Source organism: Solenopsis invicta, chromosome 6 (assembly GCF_016802725.1).
Source record: "Solenopsis invicta isolate M01_SB chromosome 6, UNIL_Sinv_3.0, whole genome shotgun sequence".
NCBI lineage: Eukaryota > Metazoa > Arthropoda > Insecta > Hymenoptera > Formicidae > Solenopsis > Solenopsis invicta.
The window spans coordinates 6966176-6992051 of NC_052669.1; the positions used below are offsets into that span (position 1 = coordinate 6966176).

At 42.6% G+C, this 25876-nt stretch overlaps 2 protein-coding genes across 2 annotated transcripts in view; one reads left to right on the forward strand and one right to left on the reverse strand.

Moving 5' to 3' along the window:
• LOC105194229 lies at positions 1-25845 on the forward strand. The gene is made up of 8 exons (XM_011159051.3): positions 1-449; positions 18800-18901; positions 18998-19107; positions 19265-19440; positions 23949-24179; positions 24272-24419; positions 24579-24723; positions 24835-25845. Exons 1-8 carry the CDS (start codon positions 377-379, stop codon positions 25083-25085), a joined length of 1236 nt encoding a protein of 411 aa, XP_011157353.2. The 5' UTR covers positions 1-376; the 3' UTR covers positions 25086-25845.
• The window catches only part of LOC105194231 (methylcrotonoyl-CoA carboxylase beta chain, mitochondrial), a 37823-nt gene that overhangs the window by 7808 nt on the left and 4139 nt on the right, over positions 1-25876 (reverse strand). The gene's annotated exons all lie outside the window — the stretch shown is intronic.

Genomic DNA, 25876 nt, shown 5'->3' on the forward strand with positions numbered 1-25876 from the left:
GTCTCTCGCGTGTTCGCACGGGGAACATCGCTCGCGCGCGTCTTCGCCAAGGCCGATTCTAGCGAGTCCTCGGGCTTTCCATTATCGTCGAGAATAATCGCGGTGTGAAATTCCGCATTCGCGGTGAGAAAGAGAGAGAGAGAGAGAGAGGAATCGCGAAACCTCCTTTACAATCGGGCCGAGCCGCGTCGTCCGGCTAAATGAGAGACCCTTGCGGATAATACGAAAATATTCGATCCTCTTCTCTCCCATTCCTTTCCTCTTCCGCGTCCGTCCGTCCGTCCCTCCTCCTCTCTTCACCCCTTTGTTCACCCGTTTCCCCTGACGCAGATCGCGAGTACACGATCCGCGGACGTTTCGCAATTATACCCGGAGAATGGACATGGCCGACCGTTTCTGGAGACTGGCCCTGTGCTGGATATGCATCGTCGGATTCGCAGGTGCCAACGGTGAGCGACACGTTTATCAATCACGATAGAAACGTTCTCCGCGACGACCGTCGCGATTTTATTTAACACGTTAAGCGGGAGAAAGTATAGGGAAATGCGTGAGTTGAGAGAAGAAATCCCAAGTGTATATATACGCAGGACATAGACTACATTATAAGCGTACACCGCAGAGTCCACGCTTATAGCGCTCCGCGGCAATCAGTGACGAGGTGGAAACATGACATGTCGCGAACGAAAGTGACGTTCCTTTGTCCCCAAGTCGATTACGCCGACGATCGGCGGTCGCGACGCGGCATAAATAAGCAGCGTGACGCGTCGCAGAATGCATCGTAAAGTTTCGAAGCACCTGCCGCACGCGCCTATCTTAAGTAGGATGTCCTAGATCGCGGTGCCTACCAGGTATCGCATAGCTACTATCCAAAGCGCCAGCCAAGGTTGCTACGTTCCCTCATGCGACGCGCTCGTTATGACTGACTTTAGGCTCGTTACTGTTGACGTTGGTAGACGTTTTTTTCCTTTCTTTCTTTTCCTCTCTTCTACTCGCTTCACGGTCCGGCTATTTATGAAAATGGCAGTGTCCGACAACGATAGAACAAACCGACAACAAGCACGCACGCACGCACGTACGCACGCAGGCACGCACGACGCGATGGATACGATCATCGTTTTGCGATTCGCAAGAAGCTCCTTCCCTCGGCACCGACGTCTCACGTCTGCCTCGTCGAGCTTCGAAAATCGTTAAGGCACACCCACCCGATGAGCTCACTCCAGCTACGTTTTCGGATCACGTTTAGCGGTCGCGAATTCTCCTCGCGCCATGTCACGCAATATTTACGAGGCATACGGAGTGTATTCTTCTCTCCGCGGCGTTTCTCTCGGAAGTGAAATTGCGAGCAGTGCAAACAATGCGCGCGCTCGCATGGCATCATCCTCATCGCAAAGTGCAATTAAAGAATAACTGCAATCAGGGAACGAACCTTGTAATCGCGCGACACTAGCAATTAGGACGAGGCGGAGGATAAAAGGCTAATTATCCGTTAAGGGCCGCGCACGTCTTGGACAAACGAGAAGGAAACGGAGCGATGGTGTATCGGAGGATCACTGAAATTCGAGTTAATCAGATTTCATTTTCTATTTTCTTTCTTTATCGCGCGTCGTTACATGTCGGTGGAAGCAACCAATTTGCGAGTTCAATCGCGCCTTGGAAATCAGGGTTGCTCCAATTGTTCCGAGCTTCCCTTCGTGTTGACGTGCGATTAATTAACCCTAATAGCAGCCAGATACGTCGAATGAATTGTATGGTTTCGCAAATGTGAAATTAGTGCGATTGCGCGCGGGATTGTGTAAGAGGGAAACACGTGCGTGGAAAATAATTACTCCGCGCGCTGGCTCTCTCGCGCGCGGAAATTCGTGCACACGCGACGCGCATCGTCGTGTGTGAGTAATCAGACGTTGATGAATCACGCCATGACTCCATCGTGATCTCGTGTACGTTTTACCGCGGCTATATTTGTATTGGAAAATTGTGCGAAATTATTACGTAAATTAGAACGGTCGTTAAAAGAGTGTCTGGTATAAAAATAGCACGTAAGAAACCTTGCAACAATTACGTCACGCTTCTTTTTCGCGATGTTTCAAAGTCAGTCTTTTTATCGAATAAAATGTAAAACTGTCAACTGCAAGGAAAAAATGATTTCGCTGAAATATCTAAAAGTTTAACTAAATATTAGGATACATTTCCTTTTAACTAAATTAAATTAAAGTTGATGGTTTATAAAATTAATTTAGTTACGTTAAGTTACACGAACAAAAAACTAATTAGTTAAAAGTTAAGAGTAAATTAGGTTGAGGTAAATTAGAAATTAATTTTGAAAAACATTATTCATATTAAATTACAAAATCGTAATTTTTTAAAGTTAAATTACTCAAAACGATTATAATACGGATCAACAAGCAAACTTAATATTTTATTTGTAAATTAAGTTTGTATAATATAACAAAAAAACCTTGTTTCTTACACGGGAATGTATTTTTCTCTTACAATTTTTTCTTGTACATAGATAAATTTTTCACTTGGGAAAAAAGTTAATGAATTAAAGTTAATGTGTTTCAAAAATATAATTAAAGTTAAAGTTAAAAATTAAGTCATTAAAAATTAACTAATTTAAGTTAGAAGTTGTTAACTTTTAGCTCTTTAACTAGTTACTACTCAATCCTGCTAAACACAGATCTGAAAATAACTTTGTTGAACCATCAAAAATTATACAGGGCGCTCAAACGGATCGCTAGAAATCAATGTCAAAATTTTTCAGAACGTTGATTATAATTATCATACTTAAGCGTTTTATTTCAATTTATTTTGATAGACCAACAAAATCATTTTCTCCCTCTTGCATTTGGCTGAATTTTTAGATATTTCAAACATCTTCAGCAAAACCGTTCTTTCCCCGTACATCAATTATCAGTAATTAAATCATTTTATTCAAATCTTTATAATGGAGAACTTTCACGACGTTAAGGAGAAAAATTATTGTTTCCTGTTGTTTGCTCGCTGCAGCTTCGAGTTTTCTTCGTCAGTAGATAGATCGCAATCGACTTCCTTCCCGGTATCATTACTCCATCGGGGTGGTTACGTCGAATTCTCATTGCCAGTGGGCAAAATTGATTCAGGGGTTCATATAATGGGCATAATTGAGCCGACTCACAATCGCAGGGAAGGCAAACGCGGGAGAGAAGAAATTAGGATTCTGCGATAATCGCGGAAAGAAAGGGAAGGTGAACGGTAATGCAATTTTCTACGTTTGTGATTGCGCATGAGTTCCCACCTGCCCTTCGTTCTCTGCTGGAGAATCCGCAGAAAGATCTTAACGTCCTGGAATTAAAGGGAGAACCTGTGAACACAATGTGAGCCGTCTCCCGCACTAATGTGTCCGTAACGGGAAAGACATGGAGCCAACGATCGAAGATTAAATGTCCGTCAAATATGCGTTGGTGAATCCTCCTTTCGGAGTATACATCTGCATAGAAAAGGCCGAACTGACGCGAAAACAATTTACGACCAAAAATGATTTATGAAAATGAAATAACGCCAATTATTGTATTTCTATTTTAATGACATTACCGTTATCAAGATATTCGTCTGTATCACTTACGCTTTACTAAAAAAAATCGCAGGGAAGGTATTTGAATAATATTTCTCGCGTATTTCCGAGACAACTTTATGTGTAAAAGCACGATTAGTTTTTTATAAGATAGAATTTGACTCAAAATGATGGAATTATTATTATTATTTTTTTTTTTTATAAAATTCTTTATGTGAAGAAGATCGCTTTTCAGAGCAGGGTGCTGAAACGTGTCAGTCCATGCTTGTAGCGAAGGGACGTGCGAGTGGGAGAATCATGAGGAAAGAGAAGGTGAAATTCGATCTAAGTAGCTCACCGTTGTTGCGCGCCTTGCGATCCGTTCTCTTATTTTACCGCCATTACGCCTATTAACATCATACTTAATTGCTAGACCGCAAATGTGCATTGCAGGTATATTCCGTTCCGTCCGCGGACGGAGCCTTCTTATTGTTTTTCGCGTGTGGCCGCGGCGCGTAACATCGATGGATCGACGATAGATAGAAAAAATCGACAATTGACGAAGAGAATGGAGTCATGCAGAAAATTGATGCGCGCTCTGTTAAAATGAAATGTCAGGCCGCACTCGCGCGTGTTCAAGGATAATGAGATTTCTCGCGGTTTTAAATTATTCGCTTCCTAACGTTCTTATTTTTTTAATTTATTTGTTTTTTTTTGTACGATCGTTCTTTAGAGGAATTTTTCTCATGCGCGCGGCTCATGAAGGTCGATTTATTCATTATCCAGCTTGGAAACCGCACGGAGTTTTACGAGAAAGCGAAAACGCTCGCCGAGCGGAAAAGGGATAGGGCAAAACAGTTCCACTGACTCGTTCGTGCTCTCCATAATCGCGCTCAAACACGTGGCCAGGAATGAGGAATAATGCGAGTGCCGAGGAGGCCAGTTGCGTACCCAGGAAGTTGTAAGCCCACCGTTGAAATATCGAGACCCGTTCGAACGTTGAGATGAAAGATCGACTCAAAGAAATAGGAATGCTCGCACTTTTACGTCATCGTTATAAATTCTACTTTACGAGCGCTATAAAAATGCGTGGCTTCCTGATGATGAGAAAATTAAGTTCCCTCGTTACAATGAAAAAGATCTCTCGATTAAATCGAGAAATTGTTTTTCCATCCGAATTACTTTTCCAAAGACAATTTTTTACTCTAATAAAGAAACTTTAGTTTCTCGTCGGGAAGCCACATATTTTTATGTCGCTCGTAAAGTAGAATTTATAACGATGATGCATAAAAGAGCGACCCTGTGAAAAAAGTTGTAACGCGATCGCTTGCAATAATTATGAATAAAATTTAAACACAGCTGTTTAAAGAAAAAAATACTCTGTAGTAAAATTATTTTTATTATTTAGTCAATTTTTGGTCAGAAATCTTCAGTAATAACTCTTCTTTTAACACTTTTTCGAAAATATTAAGAAAACATTGAAGAAGAATGTTAAAATCAGAAGATTACACGTGTTATTCGATACGATATTCTCATGGCAAGATACGTCGCTAATTATTCACATCCTCGGAAACATTAGTTTGAGGAGAGATGTAGGATGATGCCGCAATGTTACAGCACTGTGAGGGATGAGGATGCGGGGTGCGAGGAGTGCACAGGGCTCTGGAATGGGAAACAGAAGTGGGAGTGAGAGTGGGAGTGAGGAATCGGTTGGGAGAGGCCATAGGAAAACCGGTTGCCAATCTGCACGGACGCGTTGGACAGAGCGCTGGGGAGATCATCGACAAAAGGCCAAAAAGGCTGAGCTCCGGTTTCCAGTAAAGCGATCTGACTTTTCCCGACTCATGGATCTTTAGATCGGCTCGCGTTTACCGACGAAGTCCGCCGGAAAGAAGGGAGACATCAAAAGAGATCAAATATTATTCAGATCTTTCTTTTAAATTCAAATGGTATATACAAAATTTAAAAAAAAGGTTTAATTAATGTAAACAGAAATTTTGCAATGATGATAAAGCGAGAGAAATTATATTTTTTAAATAACGTCACTCTAATATCTTATTGATAGACGATAAATAATTCTCTTTAAAAAAACTTAACAATGACGATTTAGAGACTCTCAGATCGGTACAATGCGGAGATAAGTAACAGAAAATTAGTAAAATAAATGCCTGAAGAGATGAGCGTGGGGCGACTGCTCTAGCGAAAGGGATGCACGAGCGTGACTTGATCTATTAAAATGTCATTAATCAAGCAAAGAAATCGAAGTCTCGAGATGACTATCTCGAGATCGATCGCCGCATTGATGTACCAGATAATCGATGTTGCACTGTCGTGCGTGTTTGACGTAACGGCAACACTTTTTTCCGTCAGTCTATCCAGACGTGCTATCGGCAGGGATCTTTTTCCTCCGTCGCCTAGACAGAACCTCCCGTGCTCGGTTTCTTCGGCATTTAACGTATTTCCTTCTCGGCACCACTCGTCACACCTCTCAACGTTCTCTCGCTCGATGACCCTTGTTTCACGAGCTGTTCGCGAACGAAACAAACATTTCCCGTGTAATTATATCTATGCGCGAAAGATAATCGCATGCATTCTGCCGCGGGCACGTTCAGATGCCAGAGAGGAAGTGATCGAAGGTCAATGTGGCATATCGAATGCGCTTGAGGTGGCAACGACAGTAAACGTTCAATTTCTCGTAACTCACAAATTAAACGACGTCTTGAACAGTTATCTCGATGTGGCACGAGGAAAAGAACGTGGATGGATAATGAACCCTGACACGTCATTTTTACGATAGTTTTATGAATGGCGACCCAACCCATCGAGAGAGACGAACCGTCCGTCATACGTTTAATGATTTCAACATATTACAAGCCCCATAAACTCGCCATCTTTTCGCCAATTATTTTTTTTCCCTGGTCCTGCGCAATGTAGGAACGTTAAATTTCCTTTCTAATTGATACTTTGGCGCGTTCGCCGTTAGCTACATCATAGACTTTTATCTATTAAATGGAACGTAAAAAAGTGTCTAATATATTTTCAATTTTAATTATGGCTTTTTAATCAAATGCTTTTAACAAATCTTAAATATACAAATCTTATAGAATTTTCAAGCATTAAATTACAGTGTTTAATACACATTACAATGATGATTCTTCTTACACCATCTGATAGATCAGTTGGATATGCTTATAAAACTACTGATGTTATACTTTTTTTGGAGATACTGCCGAGTTATTGCCTCGGGGAATATCGTATCTCTGCGTCGATATCTTTCGTGAGCATGACCTCTTCTCCCAGGAGTTCCTATGTTTGTACTTTACGCGCGCGCGCGTGTGCGAGTGTGTGTTGTGTATGCGTGGGGCCCAGCCAAATATGGCGGATACCGGTCGAACCACTTGCGTGCACGCGTGTCACCCGGTACATGCGTAGCGTTACGGATTCGCGCGTGTGCACGCATCGTGCGTATCCCGAGTGTCCGTGCATGTGAAGAGATACGATCGGACAAGGGCGCGCAAGGGGACAAATTCTCTGTTTCATGTGAACGGTCACGCTTTTGCGATCTTCGGCAGTAACATGATCTTTTACTGCTTCCTTCCATTTAAATAATTTAAATAACGTGCACGGTTGTTAAAGCAAGAGATTACGTGCACAACATTTTTCAGAGACTGATTGATTCCGTTATACACTAATTAAATTAATGTTGAGCCAACTGTCTTAAAAATTCTTGAGATTTCACGATGATCTTATAAGAAACGGCGCACGAGCGCAATTCGTCGTATATTTTCGTTACAATCTATAAATAATTTATAAATACAATTTTTCGCTCTAACGCCGGAGTTATCAGAGAAACAGCACACCCGAATGGAATGGCTCGATCGGTCGAATCTCCAGAGGAATTAATGAAACAATGTTTCTTTTTTTATTCATTAGCATTAACAACGTGACCTCAATGTATCCAGTTGCCAACAGGAAACGTAAAGCAAAGTATTGCAAAACATTTCCTGGTAGCAACTGGATACGTGCCGGTAGGACCGAAAAACTTCGATTTTACGGTGTTCCGCGTCCGCGGAGCATCAATCGCGATGTAACGAATGATGCGCGGAACGAAATTGTTTGCTCACCGAACTTGCGTCATTTATCACGAAGTGTTATCCTGCTACTTTCCTCTCGGTACCGGTTCGCTTCACCTCGGCAAAAGAACTAATTCGTATAAATCGCTGTTTTCCTTACGCCCTGTGCTCTCTTTCTCACTGTCAGGAGCGTTCATTTTCATGATTGATAATGATCCGGTGAGCATTGAGCCACAGGTTACACGCGAACTTCGTCATTAGACACGTGTAGAATCAGTTAATCATTAATCACACGTGATCGTTTTTTTTTTTTTTTTATTTGCCGGATGCCACCAGGCCGATGATCCGCCAAATCTGTTCACTCGCACTTTATTAATAATCACATCTCACTGACAAATTGAAAGTACATTCGCACGAAAAAGTCTCGGTTATAATCTCCGATTAATTATCAAGGATTTGTTAACATGGAAGGAGGGGATTTCCGGTTATCTGCATGGATTATGTTAATCCAATTACATTATAATCGATGCTCGTGCGTACGTGAAAGCAACGAATGAAAACTCACTAAGCGGTTGTGACGGTTTACGGAACAAATTTCAGAGACAACGTGTTCTGTGATTTTGCAGAAGCACGATTGCTTAGCGCAAGTGCGCTCAGCCGCAAACGTATTTGCGACTATTTTCAATTCAATCGTTTGATAACGTTAATCGAAAATACATGCTAATGCGGACGAATAATCGCGCGGTGCTTTATAAGGAAGGTAGCTCTCTCGTAAAGTGCGAAATAATCTTAACAAAGTAGAAGTAAAAGTTGAAACTTGCAAATGCGCGAGGAGAGAAGCGAACGCTTGCGCTCAAGGCCGCACGAAACGCGCAGCGATTATCGATCGTTCGTGAAAAACGATCGTTGTTACTATAATTGGGGAGAAAATTGCAAAATGACACAACCGAAGCGGGCACCCGATTTAACAATTTAATAACAGCGTCGAGAAGACAATGCCGTACACACGGAATCTGTTTTTCACGAGGAGGAGGGGGGGGGAGAGATCATCGGCATTGCATATTGATTATTGAGCGGCAGATAAAAGCAAGAATGTGTGTCCCGCACGGACGGTGGATCGTCACAGTCTGTCATTTCAGTTTATTACCTGTAATTACTCCTATCGTTCGTCATTTGCACCTGCTCTGATACAGCAGCAACGTATTTACGCACTACGGCCATGCTACCGCGTACCGCGATTCTTCCCCCTTTTCTTCCCCTCGTGTGACGTATTCGTCGTAATTGCAACATTTTTTTATATCTCTTCTCATAACTCATACTCCATAATTATCCCTACGTCTTATCATTATTCCATCAGACGGCGCGGCCTTCGTATACGTTTCATCCACGTTCTAAGTTCAAGTAACGATCGTAGCAATCAATTAGACAAGCGTAATAAAAATGGCTGTAAAATGTTGTGATAAAGTCGTTTCTTTTTTTTTCTTTAATTTTAATTTGTGCAACGAATTATTCTTTTTTAACGGCACTTCTCACTTCGGATTCAGAAACATTTCAGTAGTTCAGTAGTTGCGAAGCGTGAACAATATATCGCAAGGAATATCATTAAACGAGATGTCTATATACATACGTTGTCGTTAAAGAGGAAGAGTAACGAGGAGTGCGCGCGGATTTTTTTATCAGGTGAGATTTGTATTATATTTTATATAATGCATCCACGTAGCATCCACACGTTACCGCGCACTCACTTGCCAAGCAGCTCCGCGGGAAAGAGGGACTCGAGGAAACAATTAAATCCTGTGATCAGATAGCGCTGCGAGTATCCTCTGGAAAATGTATTCCGTGCTCGGGCTGCGTCTAGCACAGTCCGGATAACAAAGCGGTCTGCCGGAAGTCAGATAAACTCGAGGACTCGATTCGATACCTTGGAGATGACAGCCCCGCGCGCGCGCGCGGAAGCAGCCAGGATAACAAAGAATTCAACCCCATTCGAGATTCTATCTCGACCAATCGGTTTACTCTCGAAGAGTAAATCGATTTTAAATGAATGAATATCGGGTGATATTTGTCAGCGTAATACCGACAGTCATTCTAAGATTATAAAGAGAATTGATTGTGGTCACAGTTGCCGATTATATAGAATTACATTGCTTGAATAGAATTTAATCAATATTTAAAAAAAATATATAAAATATATAATAAAATAAAATATATAAAAAAATAAAATAAAATAAAATACTAACAAGCATGATATGCGAAATCGAAAAATCTGAAATATTTGCAAATATATACTCAAATACTTGTATCATATTTTTATGGTTTATGTTTACGTGAATCATTTCTTTTTGCAGTACGTTTTATAATATGTAATTTAAAAATAATCTTACCCTGATAAATAATTGATGATTTCTGCACCACGGAATATCCATGAATGAAATGAAGGAAATTTCACGGGAGGAAAGTTTACATAATTCGTTGCGATTAGCGGATAGCATCTGCGGAATCCGGATCTAAAAAGTGCACAATGGACTATAAATAACGACACGTGCGAGCGCTTTATACAACGCCGTGCCGAGCCATAAAGATTGTTTAAATAATCGCGCGGCTATGCGCCGCGGGACGTCGTCGGCTTAATCGTCGTCGGGATTACCGAAAACGCATGTATAACGGTAATCCTTAGTAGCGCGCATAATTTGTATACCGCGTGACGTTATAAATAATTCATCACTTTTTCGCAGCATCCCGCACCGACACGCTCCGGGAGGTAGGAAAGCTTCAACAGGAAGCAGAATATAAAACATGTTCCGACTGTTACCTTAATTTAGCTTTAATATGCGCGCTTATCTAAAGCGCATCTAATTTCTATCAAAAATATTGCATTATCTAGCAGCAGGGAAGAGTTACTGAATGAGTACCGGTCTCCTGAGTGGTGCATCTTCAATATTTTATATTTTTAATTGACATGAGTAACATTTAGTGACAAAAATATGAAGCAAATGAGAAATGAGTAATATAAGCAAGAATTTACATCCTGTTTTATGTATGCTAACAACACTTTGCACAATCAAGTACAATGTTAATTTCTGATAAATTTATATGTCATCATAAATAATGTAATTACGCAACTTTATATTGAATTTTTACATTTTCAGAAAAGACAGTTTATAGAATATTTTACATTCATTGTACACATATTTGCAATTATTATAAAGAAAAAGAATCGATATTTTTATAAAATATATCAAGTTTTCTCAAGTCACACCACCACACATTTTATTATAATAAGTGATAACAGTAAAGCTAATAATTGATTTGATAAAAAATAAATTCAAGCTAATTTTATCTCGACGTCCTTATCTGTTCATTATTGTTATTTATTAATTACTTAAATATTATTGATCCTTTTTTTCGATAAATTATTAATAAAATTAGTATTGGTTAATGTCTTGAAATTTTAATTACTTTAATTCACATTCGATATTGAAACCATCAACAAGAACGATTTAGACGACTAGTTGACTAAATCGTACTTTTCGCAGCATGTTGCAAAAAGGCTTATAACAAATTAATTTGTTATTAGTGAAAGATTAAATTATTGTAGGTAATTAGATACTTGGAACATCGAACTGCAATTTTCAAAGTTCATTTACATACAAATCAGTAATCCAAATGGAAATTATTAGTTAATAAAGAAATAATTTAAGTTATACGCATTCGGCAACTCTTCCTTACGAATCGTGAATAGAACGTAAGATTTTTCCACAGTTGATTTCTTATAAGTATTAAAAAAACATAAAAACAGGAAGATTGGTATAATTAGTAAAATCAATCATCGGGAAAATGATGTTTCCAAGCGAGCTTGGAAAAAGGTTTGAAGCTTCGCTTCTTGGAGGTTTCTCTGAATCATTCTACCTGCGTGTGACTCGTCTGTCTTCTCTTAACCGTTCAGGTTCTTCAGAAGAGTCGCTGCTGGACGTGATGGACGATCGATCGTTCCCGCGCTAGCGATTACCCGCGACGGCGACGTACGGTAGCGCCGATATTAACGACGCCGCGAGATAGACACCGAATTCCAAAGGCGACCGTCTCTTTTAAAGGAAATTCTCTCCTGCGCGATTTGTAGTCATTCGGTCGATGCTCGCGATGCATGCCTCTTTGGCTTGCCGTGATATCGGATTGCATTACTGTCACTGGACGCACCTCGCTCATGTCACGCGATTTTCCATGCCTTTCGCGTGTGGCGTGTCCATTTTAAAAATAAAAATTGTAAAACACGCGATACCACTTGCAAATTCTACAGATCAGCGGAGTCGCTGTCTTTCTTTGGAAGGGATTGCGAAAAGGATTTGATTTCGCGGTAGGCTAAGATTTTGATGTAGAAGAGAGGAGCAAGTAGTCGAATAAATATATAACCCTATAAATTAGCAATGTTTAATATTAAATAATATTTCTAAAATATTAATAAAAATGATTATATGTGCATTTCTGATAATATTGTATGAATATTATATGAAGAAGTAAATAATATTATTTACTTCAATATTTTTAATTATCGGGAATATTGTAACTTTTAAATAGGTGAATATTTTGTACATGATAATTCACATTATTTTTTGATCACAATTCATAAAATATTTTCATAATATACTACGAATATTACGTAAAAACGCACATTTAACATTAACACAATATTTTCATAATATTAAAAAAATATATAATAATATTCTCGGAATATTGATGGTAATATTATTTTAATTTTTAATAATATTCGCATAATATTCTAGGAATATTCTGCTCACGGGGAAATAATATGATGCACGTATACTTTTTGCTGGAAAAAAAATCATGCAGTCAAGAAAATTGAGATTGCGATTAAATTAAACTGTTCAATAAATGTCTAATGCTAAAATAAATTTTGCTGCGTTAGAATCTTTTATGGTAGTTATTAAATTAATGTTTAAATCAATCACCCACGGAACTTATTACATTATCACATTTCTCGAATGATTTATCTCGTAATTATCATTCGCAGAGAGTTTTGCCTTGCAAACTGTTGGTATCGAATCATCAGACCGTGCCAATCCGATCGTAACCGAAACATCATTCTCCCGATGGGCATAATAGCCCAGTCGGGTCCAGGAAGTCGGCAGAGAAAGTACGGAGGAAGGCACTAACTAGATATCCATCGACGTACGTGCCTCATCCTCCACGTGCTCTAATCCCCGGCGATCTGTACCCGGTCGTAACCGGTCCCCCTTGCCGGCGATTCCGTCGTTTCCTCGAGTTTCGATCGACAGAATTGTGGGCCACTAATGATCACTGATGATCAGTGATTTACCGTGCTGGCGGCCCTTGTAATCGGCGTGCGCGCACTGCCGCAGCAGCCAAAGCAACCGGAATGGAATCACCGTTACCGCGTGTATTCGCCATGGCTCGCCTGCGCTCCTCTTTTATCATCCGACGTAACTTACATTGCATTGATTAAGAACTTTCGATCCTGTTATGCAGCCCCCTTTCCCCCGCTTACGCGCCCTAAAGTCCGCGAACGATAACGCAAGTGATTCATTCGAGTTTATCTGATTTCCTAGTCGACGAAGAAGTTTCGGTCGTTAAAGGCGTTACAATCGGCGATTGAATTTTATCAAACAGCGATTAACGTACGATTTGCAGGTGATACCCACGAATTTTATCGATTTAATTTTATCAGTATATCAGTAAAGAATCTTTTCAGACGAAGGAAAAGAAAACACTCGTAATGTTTGACGAATCGCGATTAAAGTTAATGAGATGGAATATATAAAAATAGGAAATGAGATCCGGTATGCGATTACGTGATTTTTGTGCTTAACTTAAGCAAGGCCGTAGAGAAGAGAATAAATACAAGCGGAGTAATAGCGGTTGAAAATTATACCGTTTAATACGAAGCGTAATTGCACGACGAGAAGGCGTATCATTCAACGATTCGCGGAGTCTTTATGCTCCTTCGCAACCTATATAAACCACAGATATATAACGGGAGTAAAAAATAAGAAATAAAAAATAAATAAATAAAGATCCAAAGCGTTCGTTCTACTCACAAAGAGATTTGCGCGTTCGCGGAAATTAAATGACAAGCTAACGTCACTCGCCGATCCGGTATCACGGCGAAACAGAAAGATAATCGTACTTGTATTCGTAATCTCTCTCTCAACGTACGCAATACACATTTCCTTCATTACGGAAATCATATTTTTCCCAGTCGTTATCACATTTCTATTTGCGTACAGCACGGTCGCTTTTCTTTTTATGCGATACCACCGATCCGGTTCGCGATGACGACCGGCATTTAATTCACAATAGATAATGCTAATAGATAACGTTTATAGGATGTGTCACATTCGTACGAGAATTTCATGTGTCACCGTGTCGCTTTGCTCGTACAATGCGCGAGCGAAAAACTTGCAGCGCGCAGGTTTCGCTGTCCACTTTTTTTTTCCTCGCTCCGATCATTCGGTACTGTTATCCGCGGCCAGCACGCGATAACTCCCCGCGAATATTAATTGATTACTGTAATGTACGACCGCCATGTTTACCGTTGTTCGGTTTGTTCGCTTTCGTACGAGAAAAAATTGGCGGGTCGTTTTAGTATTACGCGACTCAGCTGGTACAACGAGGGTAATTGCGAAACGCGCGAAGAAAAAGAAAAAAGATGAAGAGACTGCGTCTTCTTGCGCGAATATTTGTGTGTTCTGGGACCAGCCAATCCCGGCGTTAGTGTTATTTGAAGCTTAATTGCTTCCGACAACATCGAGGTATTCAAGCGTAATAGGTAGGCATGCGCGTTGATTTTTGCCTCCTCGCCGTGGAAAGCGGGAAAGATATTATTGCACGCAGGACCGCCAATCCTGGTGCATGTTCGATCTCTTCGCGGGAGCCCGAACGCAACCGCGCAGAAGCGTAATTATTCATCTCGGTTCTCATCATAACACTACGCAATAATGGCCGCAAATTATTGTAATTCCGGCGATCGTAAATTAACGCAATTTACTCAGGCTTCTTCGCGGTGGCCGCTCGCGAGAATCCCGCGAGAATACGCCGAAGGAAAATAAAGTGTCATCGAGACGGCGGCGGCGGCGGCGGAGACCTGGCACTGTTATCAGCAGTGAAACCAGTCATCCGCCAGTACGAGTTGCTGGTTTTATAACTGCGGAAATATCAAATGGAAAACGACGACGATTCTCGTCGGAGTCGAGGAAAAAGGATCCTAAATCTACTCGGTACTCTTCTTCATGATCAAGTCGTTATAATTTTTACCATGGAAACGGCCCGAGGTTGAACATAACGCGGTTGGTTTTACTGCGCGATGGACTCGTTACTCTTGAGAGGATTTAGGCGCGTTAACGGGAATACAAGAACGAAAGTAAAGTGGCGGCGCAGTAAGATCGTTGGGCAAAAACCGCGTCGAAGATAATGGAAGCGAGCATAAGACAGTGGGTCGCGTGAACCGGGTCACGAGTTCGGAGGAAAAATTGATTTTGGCCCTGCGAATTGAACGACGAATCGACTTATGAGCGAACGTATGTACGAAAAGCGGGAGCCCGCGCGTTGATGGCGCACGAAGAAGAGAAGGTCGAGGGTCGCGAATCTTCCTCATCAGTCGGGAGGTCATTATCGGTTATCTTGCGGAAATCTTAATCTCGCGAGCTGAAGGAGGCGCGTCGAAGTGCGCGAAAGACGACGGGGGGTGGCCGGTAGTAACGTACGGCAAGCACGTTGTAAAGGCGAAGGAGGAAGAAACGGGGGGGAGGGAGGGGAAGGAAGAAGAAACGGAACTCTCCCAGGATCGACGGGAGGACCGGAGGTAGTACGTAGTGCCTTCTCGAGTTTAATGGTGGTAGAAGAGCGCGCAGGAAGAAGAAATAAGAAGCGTCGAATAATAAGGAAGGATGAAGGGGCGCGAGTGCGCGGAGACGTGGAGGAAGGCGAAGGAGGGTCAGGTTCACGGACCTCGGGCTTCGAGAGATCGCTGGGATTAGCGAGTGCACCACATTTGAAGCTGATAATTACGGCCGATAGTACGTGAACGCGGCGTCGCGAATAATCTCGGGCGGGGTAAATGCGAACTAGTAGATCCGCGATGATCGGGGCGGACAGAAAATAATGCGCGAAGAGATTCTAGCCTACCCTGACATATTTTGATTGATTCGGGGCTAACCTCATCAAGGCAGGTTAGTTTCAGCCTCGGTTTAATTAAACCGTCACATCTCTTTGAAGCTAGGGATTGTGAAAGGAGAGATGAAGAGTAAATTGAAGTACGCTCTTTTTTAAACTCTCGAAAATTTCTTGTGCCAAGAGAAGTAAAAGGTAGAGGTAACGTCGCTAGAAATTTTTCTGTAACGCTGAAACTTTCTTGTTCGAAGATATTTTCCCTTGCTCATCGATCGTTTCCGATTCAGTAGCCGATTTATAGCTTTCTGGCAAAACAATGCTGACGCGGAAGCGTAATAGTGGATCGCCGCGCCGCTTTGGAAGATGCGGTGACCACGCCGCGCCGCGAGGAAAAACTGCACGTTGCCGCGGCAAGCTCGGGAAGAAGGGAAGAACAGTGGGTGAAGGAAGATAAAGAAGAAGAGGAAGAAGTAGAAGAGTGGTAGCTCGGCGGGGAACGGCGATCGGGGAAGGGAAGCTAAGGTCACGGACCTCCTTCTCCGAGATCGGCAGAAGATCAGCCGCGACTCGCGCCTTCGCTACCTTCGCGAGAACGCTTAAACTTGCTAATGGAAAAGACCGCCGTGGCTTCGTAGGGATGTTTAAAAGCGACACGCTGCGCAGTCACGTAATTTACGCGTTAACTGCGCGCGCGGGACGGCCTGACTGACAGACGTTGCATAAAGTCCGCCTAGATAAGCGCCTGTGGGAGACGGAGGCAAGGGTGACGACTGGCGGAGAGTCATTAGCGGGAGGAGAGGAAGGGATAAATATTCGCGACACGTTTTGTGTCAGAGGTGACGGCTGGTGACGGTCTCTGTCGAAAAGAAAAAAAAATGAAAGTCGCTCTTTCCGCTGTGAATACGGAGAAAAATGCGACGCCTCGTCGTCGTCGTCGTCGCGTCACGCTGCTGGCCGTCGACACCAAGCGAGTATGCTGATGAAAACGAGTCGGCGCATATTAAGCGGACAGAACAATTTCAACGAGTCGAGAAGAGGAAGTACCCTTCGACCGTCCTCGCGGTGGCCGTCCTCGTGCGTGACGCGACTGCATCGCGTGGATAAAGATGAGAGACGCTCGAGATTCGAGATAATCTCTCCTACGTTCCGAGAAGGCCCGCGCGACCTGGGACCGAGAGACGTATGGTCCCGTTAAAATACCCAAGTGATTTCCGCAGCCTTATCGTCGGTGTCATTTCGGTCCCTTCCTCGTCTCTCTCTCTCTCTCTCTGTCGTCGGCAACGACGCGCGGACTCGAGGACTTGATCAACGCCTGTCAGATAGTACCTGCTAATCCTCCGGAGTGTGCTGCGGTCCGAGCGCAGCGAGCGCGGCGGACTCCCGACCGGCTGCTGCCGCTGAACATCAATTTGTCTGCCGAGGAAATAAAAGAAAGCACCAGTCTCCCCGTGCACTTCCTGATGCGCGCGCTCGCCTACAATGTATATTAAACATTCTACCGGTCGTTCAGCGTCTGTCAGCCGACGTGGCGCTTGTTTATCTTTGCCTCGCGAGCGAGACGACTCCTGCAGACCGCGCGGAACATGCGTGAAACCCTCTTCTCTTTCCCTCTGAATTCTGGTATCGTCTCGAGCGATCAAATAAGCTGCTAAACTACGTAAAAATTCAGCTCGCGGGTTATTTCTCATTGAATCATCTCGGCTACTAGTTGTATTATTTATCCTTCCATTATCGCTGGCTCGCATTGTGTTCCGCGAAAATGTATAGCAAGTAACTTAAACTGTATGCGTATGCGTGTGAGGATTTTCAATAAAATAGAAAAAAAAATAAAAATAAGAAAGATAAACTTTTAATTTATAATTGGCTTGTTTCGAGCCAGTCGAATATCTGCCTGAAACGTCCAGTAGAAAATTAATGATACCAGAGCGACGTTCGCAGAGCGTTATTAAAACGTCACAGCTCGCGATTGTTCGTTCCGTCGTTCATTATCGGGAATCGCGACATGATGGAGGGCTTGACCGGTGGTTGCGAGAGGCCGACTGCTTATTCCGGGCTGCGGCCGAGGGTCGGATGTATCGCGTGAAACTGCATGGATCGCCCTGTCGTGAGGGAACGTTCGCCACGTTTCCCAACAGTTGCGCACGTGACGATGATACCTCACCGTGAATTATTGCCCGATGCGCGCCGAGCTCGCTGCGAAGCGCGCGTGCGTTAAGTGCGAGGAAAATATCGCCACCTCGCGTATCCTCCGAGATTAATGTTGAATTATACCCGCGACGATATCCCCGGGATTGTTCTCACGTCACTTCCTGCTTTGACGCTCGCGAGAACGCAATCTTCGACGGTATTACAGGTTGTTTGCAGTACCCCAGCGGTTAAGGACTTTTTTTTTCCCGAAGTGGTAAAAAAGTTTGTATAATGTATACATCAGAGAAAAGTGCGATAAACTTGAATCATATCGTAAAAATTATATAAACTTTCTATTCCACATCTTTCGACTTGAACTTTCCTCAAGATTGGGAAGCGTTCCTCTCGATATATACGCTTGACGTCATCCGGTAACGGTGAAAGTATCTATCATGGTATTCCGCGAATAAACAGGGTCTAACCCAGTGGGATATACATCACCGCGTATTTCCCGAGCGCATCGCTGCGCTCTTCGCTTTTCAAGGTCGAGACGTTTACGACTTTATGGGGCAATTACCGTGCTATACGGTAACTTAGTTTGCGGATACGGCTAACTTCTGCTCAACCTTCCATAAAGCAAAATCGTAAATCATCTTGAAAATTTCTCCCCGATCGATTCGATTAATACCAAATGAGCTGATTCCGCGTACGTACATAAAGATCGCAAAGTGTAGAAAATAGCAGAAAAGTTTTTATACCTTGAAGAAAGACCAATTCAATCGTATTTATATTTTTTAAATCAAAACGTTGTACATAATTTTTCTCATACGTTCACCGTGAACTTCCTCGAGAACGTTTTGAACCATTACACATTTTGTAAAAGCCTTTCCATGTCTCTTACAGAATATTTATGCTTACATTTCAGTGCAAAGTAAAGTAAGATGTACCAAGCAACTGATGGAGGTGGATATAGTGAGGAGTAGTCCGCAGGCGAAGATTTATCTTCAACAATTCAAGCACTTTCCGGGTGAGAATATGTTTAAACGTTTTACGTTAGGATGCTCGAGCAATCAAGCGCCTGTAAATCAAAATTATGATTTACATCGAATTTCTACTTTTCCAGACGAGGCCTGCAAGCCGCAGTTTCACGATGGCGTAGCCACCTTTAAATTATCGTTGCTGGAACAGGACATGTTACGGTGCGGCATTACGAGAGTCGTCAACAAAGTCACGGTAAAGACCGTAAATTTTATTTAGAAAAAAAAATACCGACTTAATTCCGGATTGTCGCGTTCATTAACGTGCGTTTCGCTTCAACATCGAAAACACTTCTCGCGTTTTACACAATGCGGGATATAACGTACCGGGATTATAAATTTTGATGACGCAGGGTCAAAAGATGTACTACCACCGGGTAATAGTGGAGGAGCCTGCGGATTCCAGCAAACACACGTTCACGGTGAAATGCGTAATCACCGAAGTTGTCGTGGAGCCAGAAATCGCCGTCGCGGCCAATCACACGGCGGTAAGGCGGAGCGTTCTTCCGGCGGGCTTTCAGGAACCTGAGTAAGTCATCAATCATTCGACATTAAGGCGTTTGATATTACGACACGAAGTATCCGGCATCCGTCATGACGCGAACGCAATCGCATTCGCTTTGTTGTTGCGATAAATATGCGTAATTCATCGCGCGGCGCAAGTAATAACACGCAATAAAGTCGGAGATTGTGAGTTCTGGGTAACGTAAATAGAAGAAATCGCAAGGAGAGAAAGAGAGAGAGAGAGAGGCGCATCCTGCTAATGAGCGTGATATTTATCAAATCTATTAGATTGACTTAGCAGTCCCGGGAGAGTCCTCTCGGACCTCGCGCAGCTTTTCATTTCTCGCCAGTCATCCGACGGTGTTAATCGCGTCGTACCGCGATAGACAAGGCTCTCACACTTCCCTTGTACGAAATGACGATCCCTCTCGGCATGGGCAAACGAGTGGGTTTAATTACCCGGAAGTCGCGCCTATCGCGCGCGAGTGTGAGAGAAAAAATTCTCTCCGTACGGAAGCCCCTGACCTGCCTGCCATTTTGGCGAACGCGACAATCGCATCCTGCCGGATCAGCGAGCATAATTCTATTCGTCGCGCAAAAAGCGGCACTTCTTCTTCTTATTGACTCTAATCATGATTTATTAGCAGATAACTCGAAGGAAGAAAATTCATCGCGCGCCACATTCCTTTTCTTTCCCGATCGATTTCTTTCTCGCTATAAGAAATAACTATGTTTGCTGAATGTAAAGCGGGAATATAATTTGCTAAGTGATACACGCCTTCTTCCGTTCGTCCCCGAGACAGAAAAGTTGGCAGGAGCGGTTCGTATCGCCTTTACATATCACAACGATGATGTGTAATAAATGATTTTAAGATCACTGAGTATAATGAAGTGCAATTACGTCGTATTCCACACGCCACCCAAATGGATGAATACAAGCGTTATCGTTTCCCGCATCATCGTAAGCGTATAGATCTCGTTTACGCCGTTAGTTTCGCAGAACGGGTATTAATACCGCGGGAATATCGTATCTTATTAAATTTGCAATCAGCCTATCTTCTGGAACATGACGAAAAAAAATTTTTTTTTTTTTCAATCGGCAATACGGGCAAGACGGGGTGAAAAAGTAAAACAGGTCGCCGAGCCGTACATGCCTACAAGACAGATATGGCGACGCGGACGGTGGTGGGACTGTTTATCGAGGACGGCGAGATCGTGTGGAAAATTCGATGATTACAAAACGATCGAGCGGCCGATCCACATTCGAGCGAATAAATCGTCCCACCTGACCTGAATACGCACGCAGAAGCGAGCAGCCAGCAGCTAGACCACTGCAGGAGTCATCGTCGGGAGTTCGTAATTTGCAAACGAGTCGAGAGACGCTGCCGCGTCTGATTTATTTGCACAACGGTCGAACGCACGTTGCAGCTGCTGGAAAACCAGTAGCATATTTTAATCCGCGAAGCCTAATCGACATTCCTACTTGTTCCTTCTTCACCTCGAAAATCGCTTGACGGGTCACTCACATCCAGTTCGTGCGAAGCTATTCCAGCCGGTCTGCGTTTACGTGCGGTTCGACGTACGCGAGCACGCAGAAATGGGCGAGAGGAATGGCTGGCGATTGAGATACAGGGAAAATTGCATCGAGCACGGCAAAAGAGACGTTGCGATTTATGGCTCGGTACGGGAAGATGGAAGGCATGGATGGAAGGAATAAACGTTGATTATGGAAATGAGCTTCCGCGACATGTGATCAAATAACAAATTCTTCCTTCAGCCTCAGATTTAAGTGAATTCTATAATTGTATACCATTTGAGCGAATGCCAAGGAATTTGAAGCTGAATGCTAAGGAGCCGGGGCGCAAGTGACGGTGACGGTTTCTCTCTCTCTCTCTCTCTCTCTCTCTCTCTCTCTCTCTCTCTCTCTCAAAATCTCTCTCCGAAGGAAAGACTGACATTAAAAGTGCTTAATAAGCTCGTCGAGGAACTTAATAGCGGAACATCCTGTTGTATATAGTTGAGACACGCGGTGACATTACGAGAGTTGATTTTATGATGCGATGAACGGCGGAGCAGCCAAGTCCATTGCGCAACGGTTCCTTTACAGATGGTGGAAAAGCCACACGCGGCATACGTGAGCGTGAGCGATTTTAGCACGTTGAACGAAGTGCCGGGGAATAAAGAGAGGTCTGCCTGCTGGCAGATCCCTTGCCTTCTCCCGAACGAAAGTCGCTACGCCAGTCGACATTCTTCAAGTGCCCTCCGGGGACGTGCTCTCGAGAAAACACAGCGAGGAATTTTTATCGCGACCGTCGGCCGCCAAGGTACTAATTTATTGGCGTTAATCGAACGTACACTTCGGCGGATCGGTACCTCGCGTGAATTCCGTAGATCCTCGCTGCATCGTCCGTTACCGGCAGGCCGCGAAATCTTTATTGCGTTAACCCTCGTACTCTGTTTGGTCTGGTACCCCTTAATCTTATGTTGAGGATCAAATTTATTCTCGTCCAAATGTCACTACAGAATTATTTTTAATCATTTTTCAGATTCTAATGATACAGTTTTCTTAGCACAGCAAAGAAATTTATGTTTATTTAAAGCAAGGAAAAACGAATTTTATAAGTGTTTATAGTAAACAAAATTTTTGTAATTTTGTAAAAATTAGCAAATCGTAAAAAGAAAAGAAAAAGCCGTAGAGATTTGTTAGCAACTAACGTAAATTTATTGTGCCAACAAAAGCTGTGAATCATTATAATCTTAAAAAATTATTAAATAAAAATAATATTCTAGTGCCATTTGGATACAGGGCAAATGGAACCCTCAACACAAGATTAAAAGATACTAAATTAACAAAGTATGAAAGTTAACAAATGCACTGAGAGAAACATTTTAGCGAGATCAACCAAAATTTGCAAGTTAAATAGTGATCAAATAAACTTTGTAGTTTCTGGTACCAAAAACTTAATTATATTTAACGAAACATTTGATAATTAGTTGTATAAAAATAATTGTTTGGTCAAAACAATTACGTATTTAATAATTGTAACTATAAAATTCATTTGATCATTATTTAACTAAATTTTGATTAATCTGACCAAACATTTTTCTCAGCGTGATATCGCTGTGACTACCTCGAGTTCGAGCTGCACGACACAAGAGCACCCCATTAACTGTTCCTGAATTGTGCATGTTTCCTCCGAGATGAATCTACTTATTAATTCATGAAGGATAATTATTCGATTAGTTCTGTTCTCCCCCGAAGACAATTTGAGTCGCGGGCAGCGGGAAATGCTAAGGATTCCTCCAGTTAACAACGACTCGGACACTCAAGTGAATTCCCCTGCCCCCCGAGCATGCCTGATACATTGCGTGTCTCCTTCAAAGGAAAATAAGTCGCGTAATTAAGTAGTTTTTACACAGCCGTTGTATCGCGTATACGAAAGGTCGTCACGCGTCAGAAAGCGACTTAACAAAGCGCGCTCTGTGTCGGAGATAATGAAAAAGGAAAGAACGATGGGGCAATGAGGAGGGAATCGTGTAAGGTAACACGAGTCACCGTCATAATAATGACTAATGGTTCCCGATGATCGGACCCGTCCCGATATCGAGCTTGTTATCGAACTGCATTCGTCCGTACGCGCGTACGCCTTTTATTTCAGAGCTCGATCCGCCCGTTCTAACTCGCTCCACTTTGCTCCGCGTTCGGGTTCTTCTCCACCTGGCAATTTCACGGTCTAACCATTCTGGCAGGCATTCGTCTTCATTACTTCGTCTGTCACCGCACGTGATTTCGCCGCAAGACGATCTACCACGTCTGCCCGCCTACCCGCGTGGTCCATGACGTCGCGGAAGCGAAAGATGAGTCTGCACGAACTGGAGCCGGCTCGAAATTGATTTGCGTGTTCGACGAAAAATGCAACGAGCACGCACGAATGGTGCGCCGTTCCTTTTTTTTCCTCATTCGATAAAATATATGCTCGAGTCGCGCGCATAATCTTCCGCGATTTTGCATAAAACCGTAAAGTGGGTCGAATCTTCCTACGGAGATAATTCCTGCGGCGGCGTAGTGCGCAGGTCGCCGTGATGTTCTTACGCTTTGGTGTGGCGTGTACAAACTGCCGCTGGTTCGAAATTGCGTATTTGGATACGCAACATTGATCATCGCACTGGCCAGGTGCTCGCCCCCTTGACTTCGTTTTGGAAAGTAGGCGAGTGTGACCTTGCGGTTTTTTTTTCAATTCTGCCCGTTTCTTGTACAGTTTGTTGCGGATTCGATAAATTTAAATAATCCAATTGGACGCGTACGTAATTCAAGGCGTGACACATTTCACATATATTTTTATTATATGTCATACAAGCCCAGAAGAAGACAAAAGTTCAAAAATTTTTTAAAATATTATTCGGAGTTTGGAATCAGCTCCAAGAGCTTTTAATTATAAATATCATTTTTAATCAACGTATCCGTTTGTATGCACTTCGTAAAGTTCCGTTTTTTTTAATCGGATTTTAAAAGAATTTATTTATCTGCTTCAGAGTGATCGATATACGTGAGGAAATTTCACGTCAGGCGCCAGTTCCGATCCTCGGCGTCGGAGTAAGGCAGGGTGGAGTTTTGGTGACCGGCGAGCTCAACGTCAGTCCCGGTACGCCGTTGCAGATGGAAATATTTTTGGACAACGCTTCAGCGCCGATCTACGGCCTGCTGGTGACTTACATGTTGGTCACCGATACCAAGACGCAGGAGGAAACGATTATTATTAACGGGTAACCGATATCGATGCTGTTACAAGTGTAATTGAAGAAAATATCGTTTCACATTTTACATGCCATGCAATATCCGCATAATTTGCGCGCAGGTGCTCCGTCGATCCTTACTTGTTCGAAAACTTCAACACCGTGGACGGCGATTTCCTGACGGCGAAATTCCGAGCCTTCAAGTTCCCTGAAAGCACCTATGTTCAGTTCCGAGGCACCGTTAACGTCTGCTTGGACAAGTGTCCAGGGGTATGGCTTCATTCCGTCGTAATGCACGATTATTAAGCTCCATTTACGTTTTAACTCCATTTACACGATCGTAATTCTTTAATTTTGTTTCTCCATTGGACGTCGCTTCTTCTTGTCCCACCGGCAAATTTATTATTTATATGTGTGCGCTGGTTTCAGATCGAATGTAGCAACGGTCAAATCGGTTTCGGCAGAAAAAGACGAGCCATTGAGATGTCAAGCGCCGACAAGAATAAATTGTTCGAGGTAACCATGTCGACGTTCATCAGGGTCGATTCCACGGATGACGTCATGATCGATCAAGGTATATACATCTTCAACTCGAAGTGAATGAGCATTTGAATAATTACCGTCTATTCATCATGTTTATGGCTCCTGTTACGATGTGTACATCTCTTTCATACTATGTTATTAGTGCTTTCGGGATTCATCAGGAAGGGAAAGAACAGAACGCATACGAAGGAGAGGGCAGTGATCGCCGAAGAAGTCAGGGAGCAATCCGACCCTACGACAATTAGGACGCACGAAAGAGCGTTCCTCGCGGAAGAGATAAAGGAACAGTTTAAATACAAGGTCACCGAGGTGGTACTCAATGGTTCCTCGTGTAGTACGCTGAGCTTGTCTCTCCTTTTGGCCCTTGTTTGTTTCTACTTCAAACTCTTGTAGAGAGACTTGCGTTTCCTGACAAACGATTGCTAATTGTAAATAAGACGCAGTCTGAGTTACAAACGTGAAGAAAAATAAGAGGAGTCGTTTCCTGGATTGATAGTTAATTTGCTCACTAATAATCGAGAGATTTCGATCGTCATAACAGCAGATCACTAATAATATAGATATAGTGATCATAGACTGTGTATAATCAAAATATGTCTAGAAGAGCATTGATGAAGGAAATTTGACTTGCCGACGTTTCCAAGTAACGTAATTTTTTTCAAGAGGAAACTTTGTCAATGCAAAATTGCCGTTCACAAGTACTTTATGCGTGATACTAAAAATTTATTTAATGGGAATAGATTGCTAGGCGACGAATTCGATAAGAATTAAACTATCGAATTTGTGAAATCCGAAGAAAGCTTGGATTGAAAAAAAATGGATTAACTATCTTAGCGCTAACATAATAAACAGTAACATGTATAATTTCTCCGCTCTGCGACCGCCGAATTTTCAATCACGTTTCAGTTTTTAGTTTTATTATAACTTTTTTCTTTAATTATCTCGTAAGCAACTGCCGTATCTCTTGATAGAGTAACTGCCAAAAGAAAATTGGCCTTTGCGAGTGGAGAAAAAACGAAGACCTAGTCGTGCGACGAGGTGTAATATTAAAATGCGACTTAATTACTAAGTAATTATTAATTACGTATTTGTAATCTCAGTTTAATTATTACGTTAAATAAATGTAAAATAAATAAATCGACAGCCGACGCAGCATAGTGACTATTTTTTAAAATCATAATTAC

Excerpts from the sequence above, each read along its gene's own strand:
- LOC105194229 (XM_011159051.3), top strand. The coding sequence starts at position 377 with ATGGACATGGCCGACCGTTTCTGGAGACTGGCCCTGTGCTGGATATGC. Across the intron at positions 24,180-24,271 it reads GAAACGATTATTATTAACGG|GTGCTCCGTCGATCCTTACT; the intron begins GTAACCGATATC and ends ATTTGCGCGCAG. Across the intron at positions 24,420-24,578 it reads GCTTGGACAAGTGTCCAGGG|ATCGAATGTAGCAACGGTCA; the intron begins GTATGGCTTCAT and ends CGCTGGTTTCAG.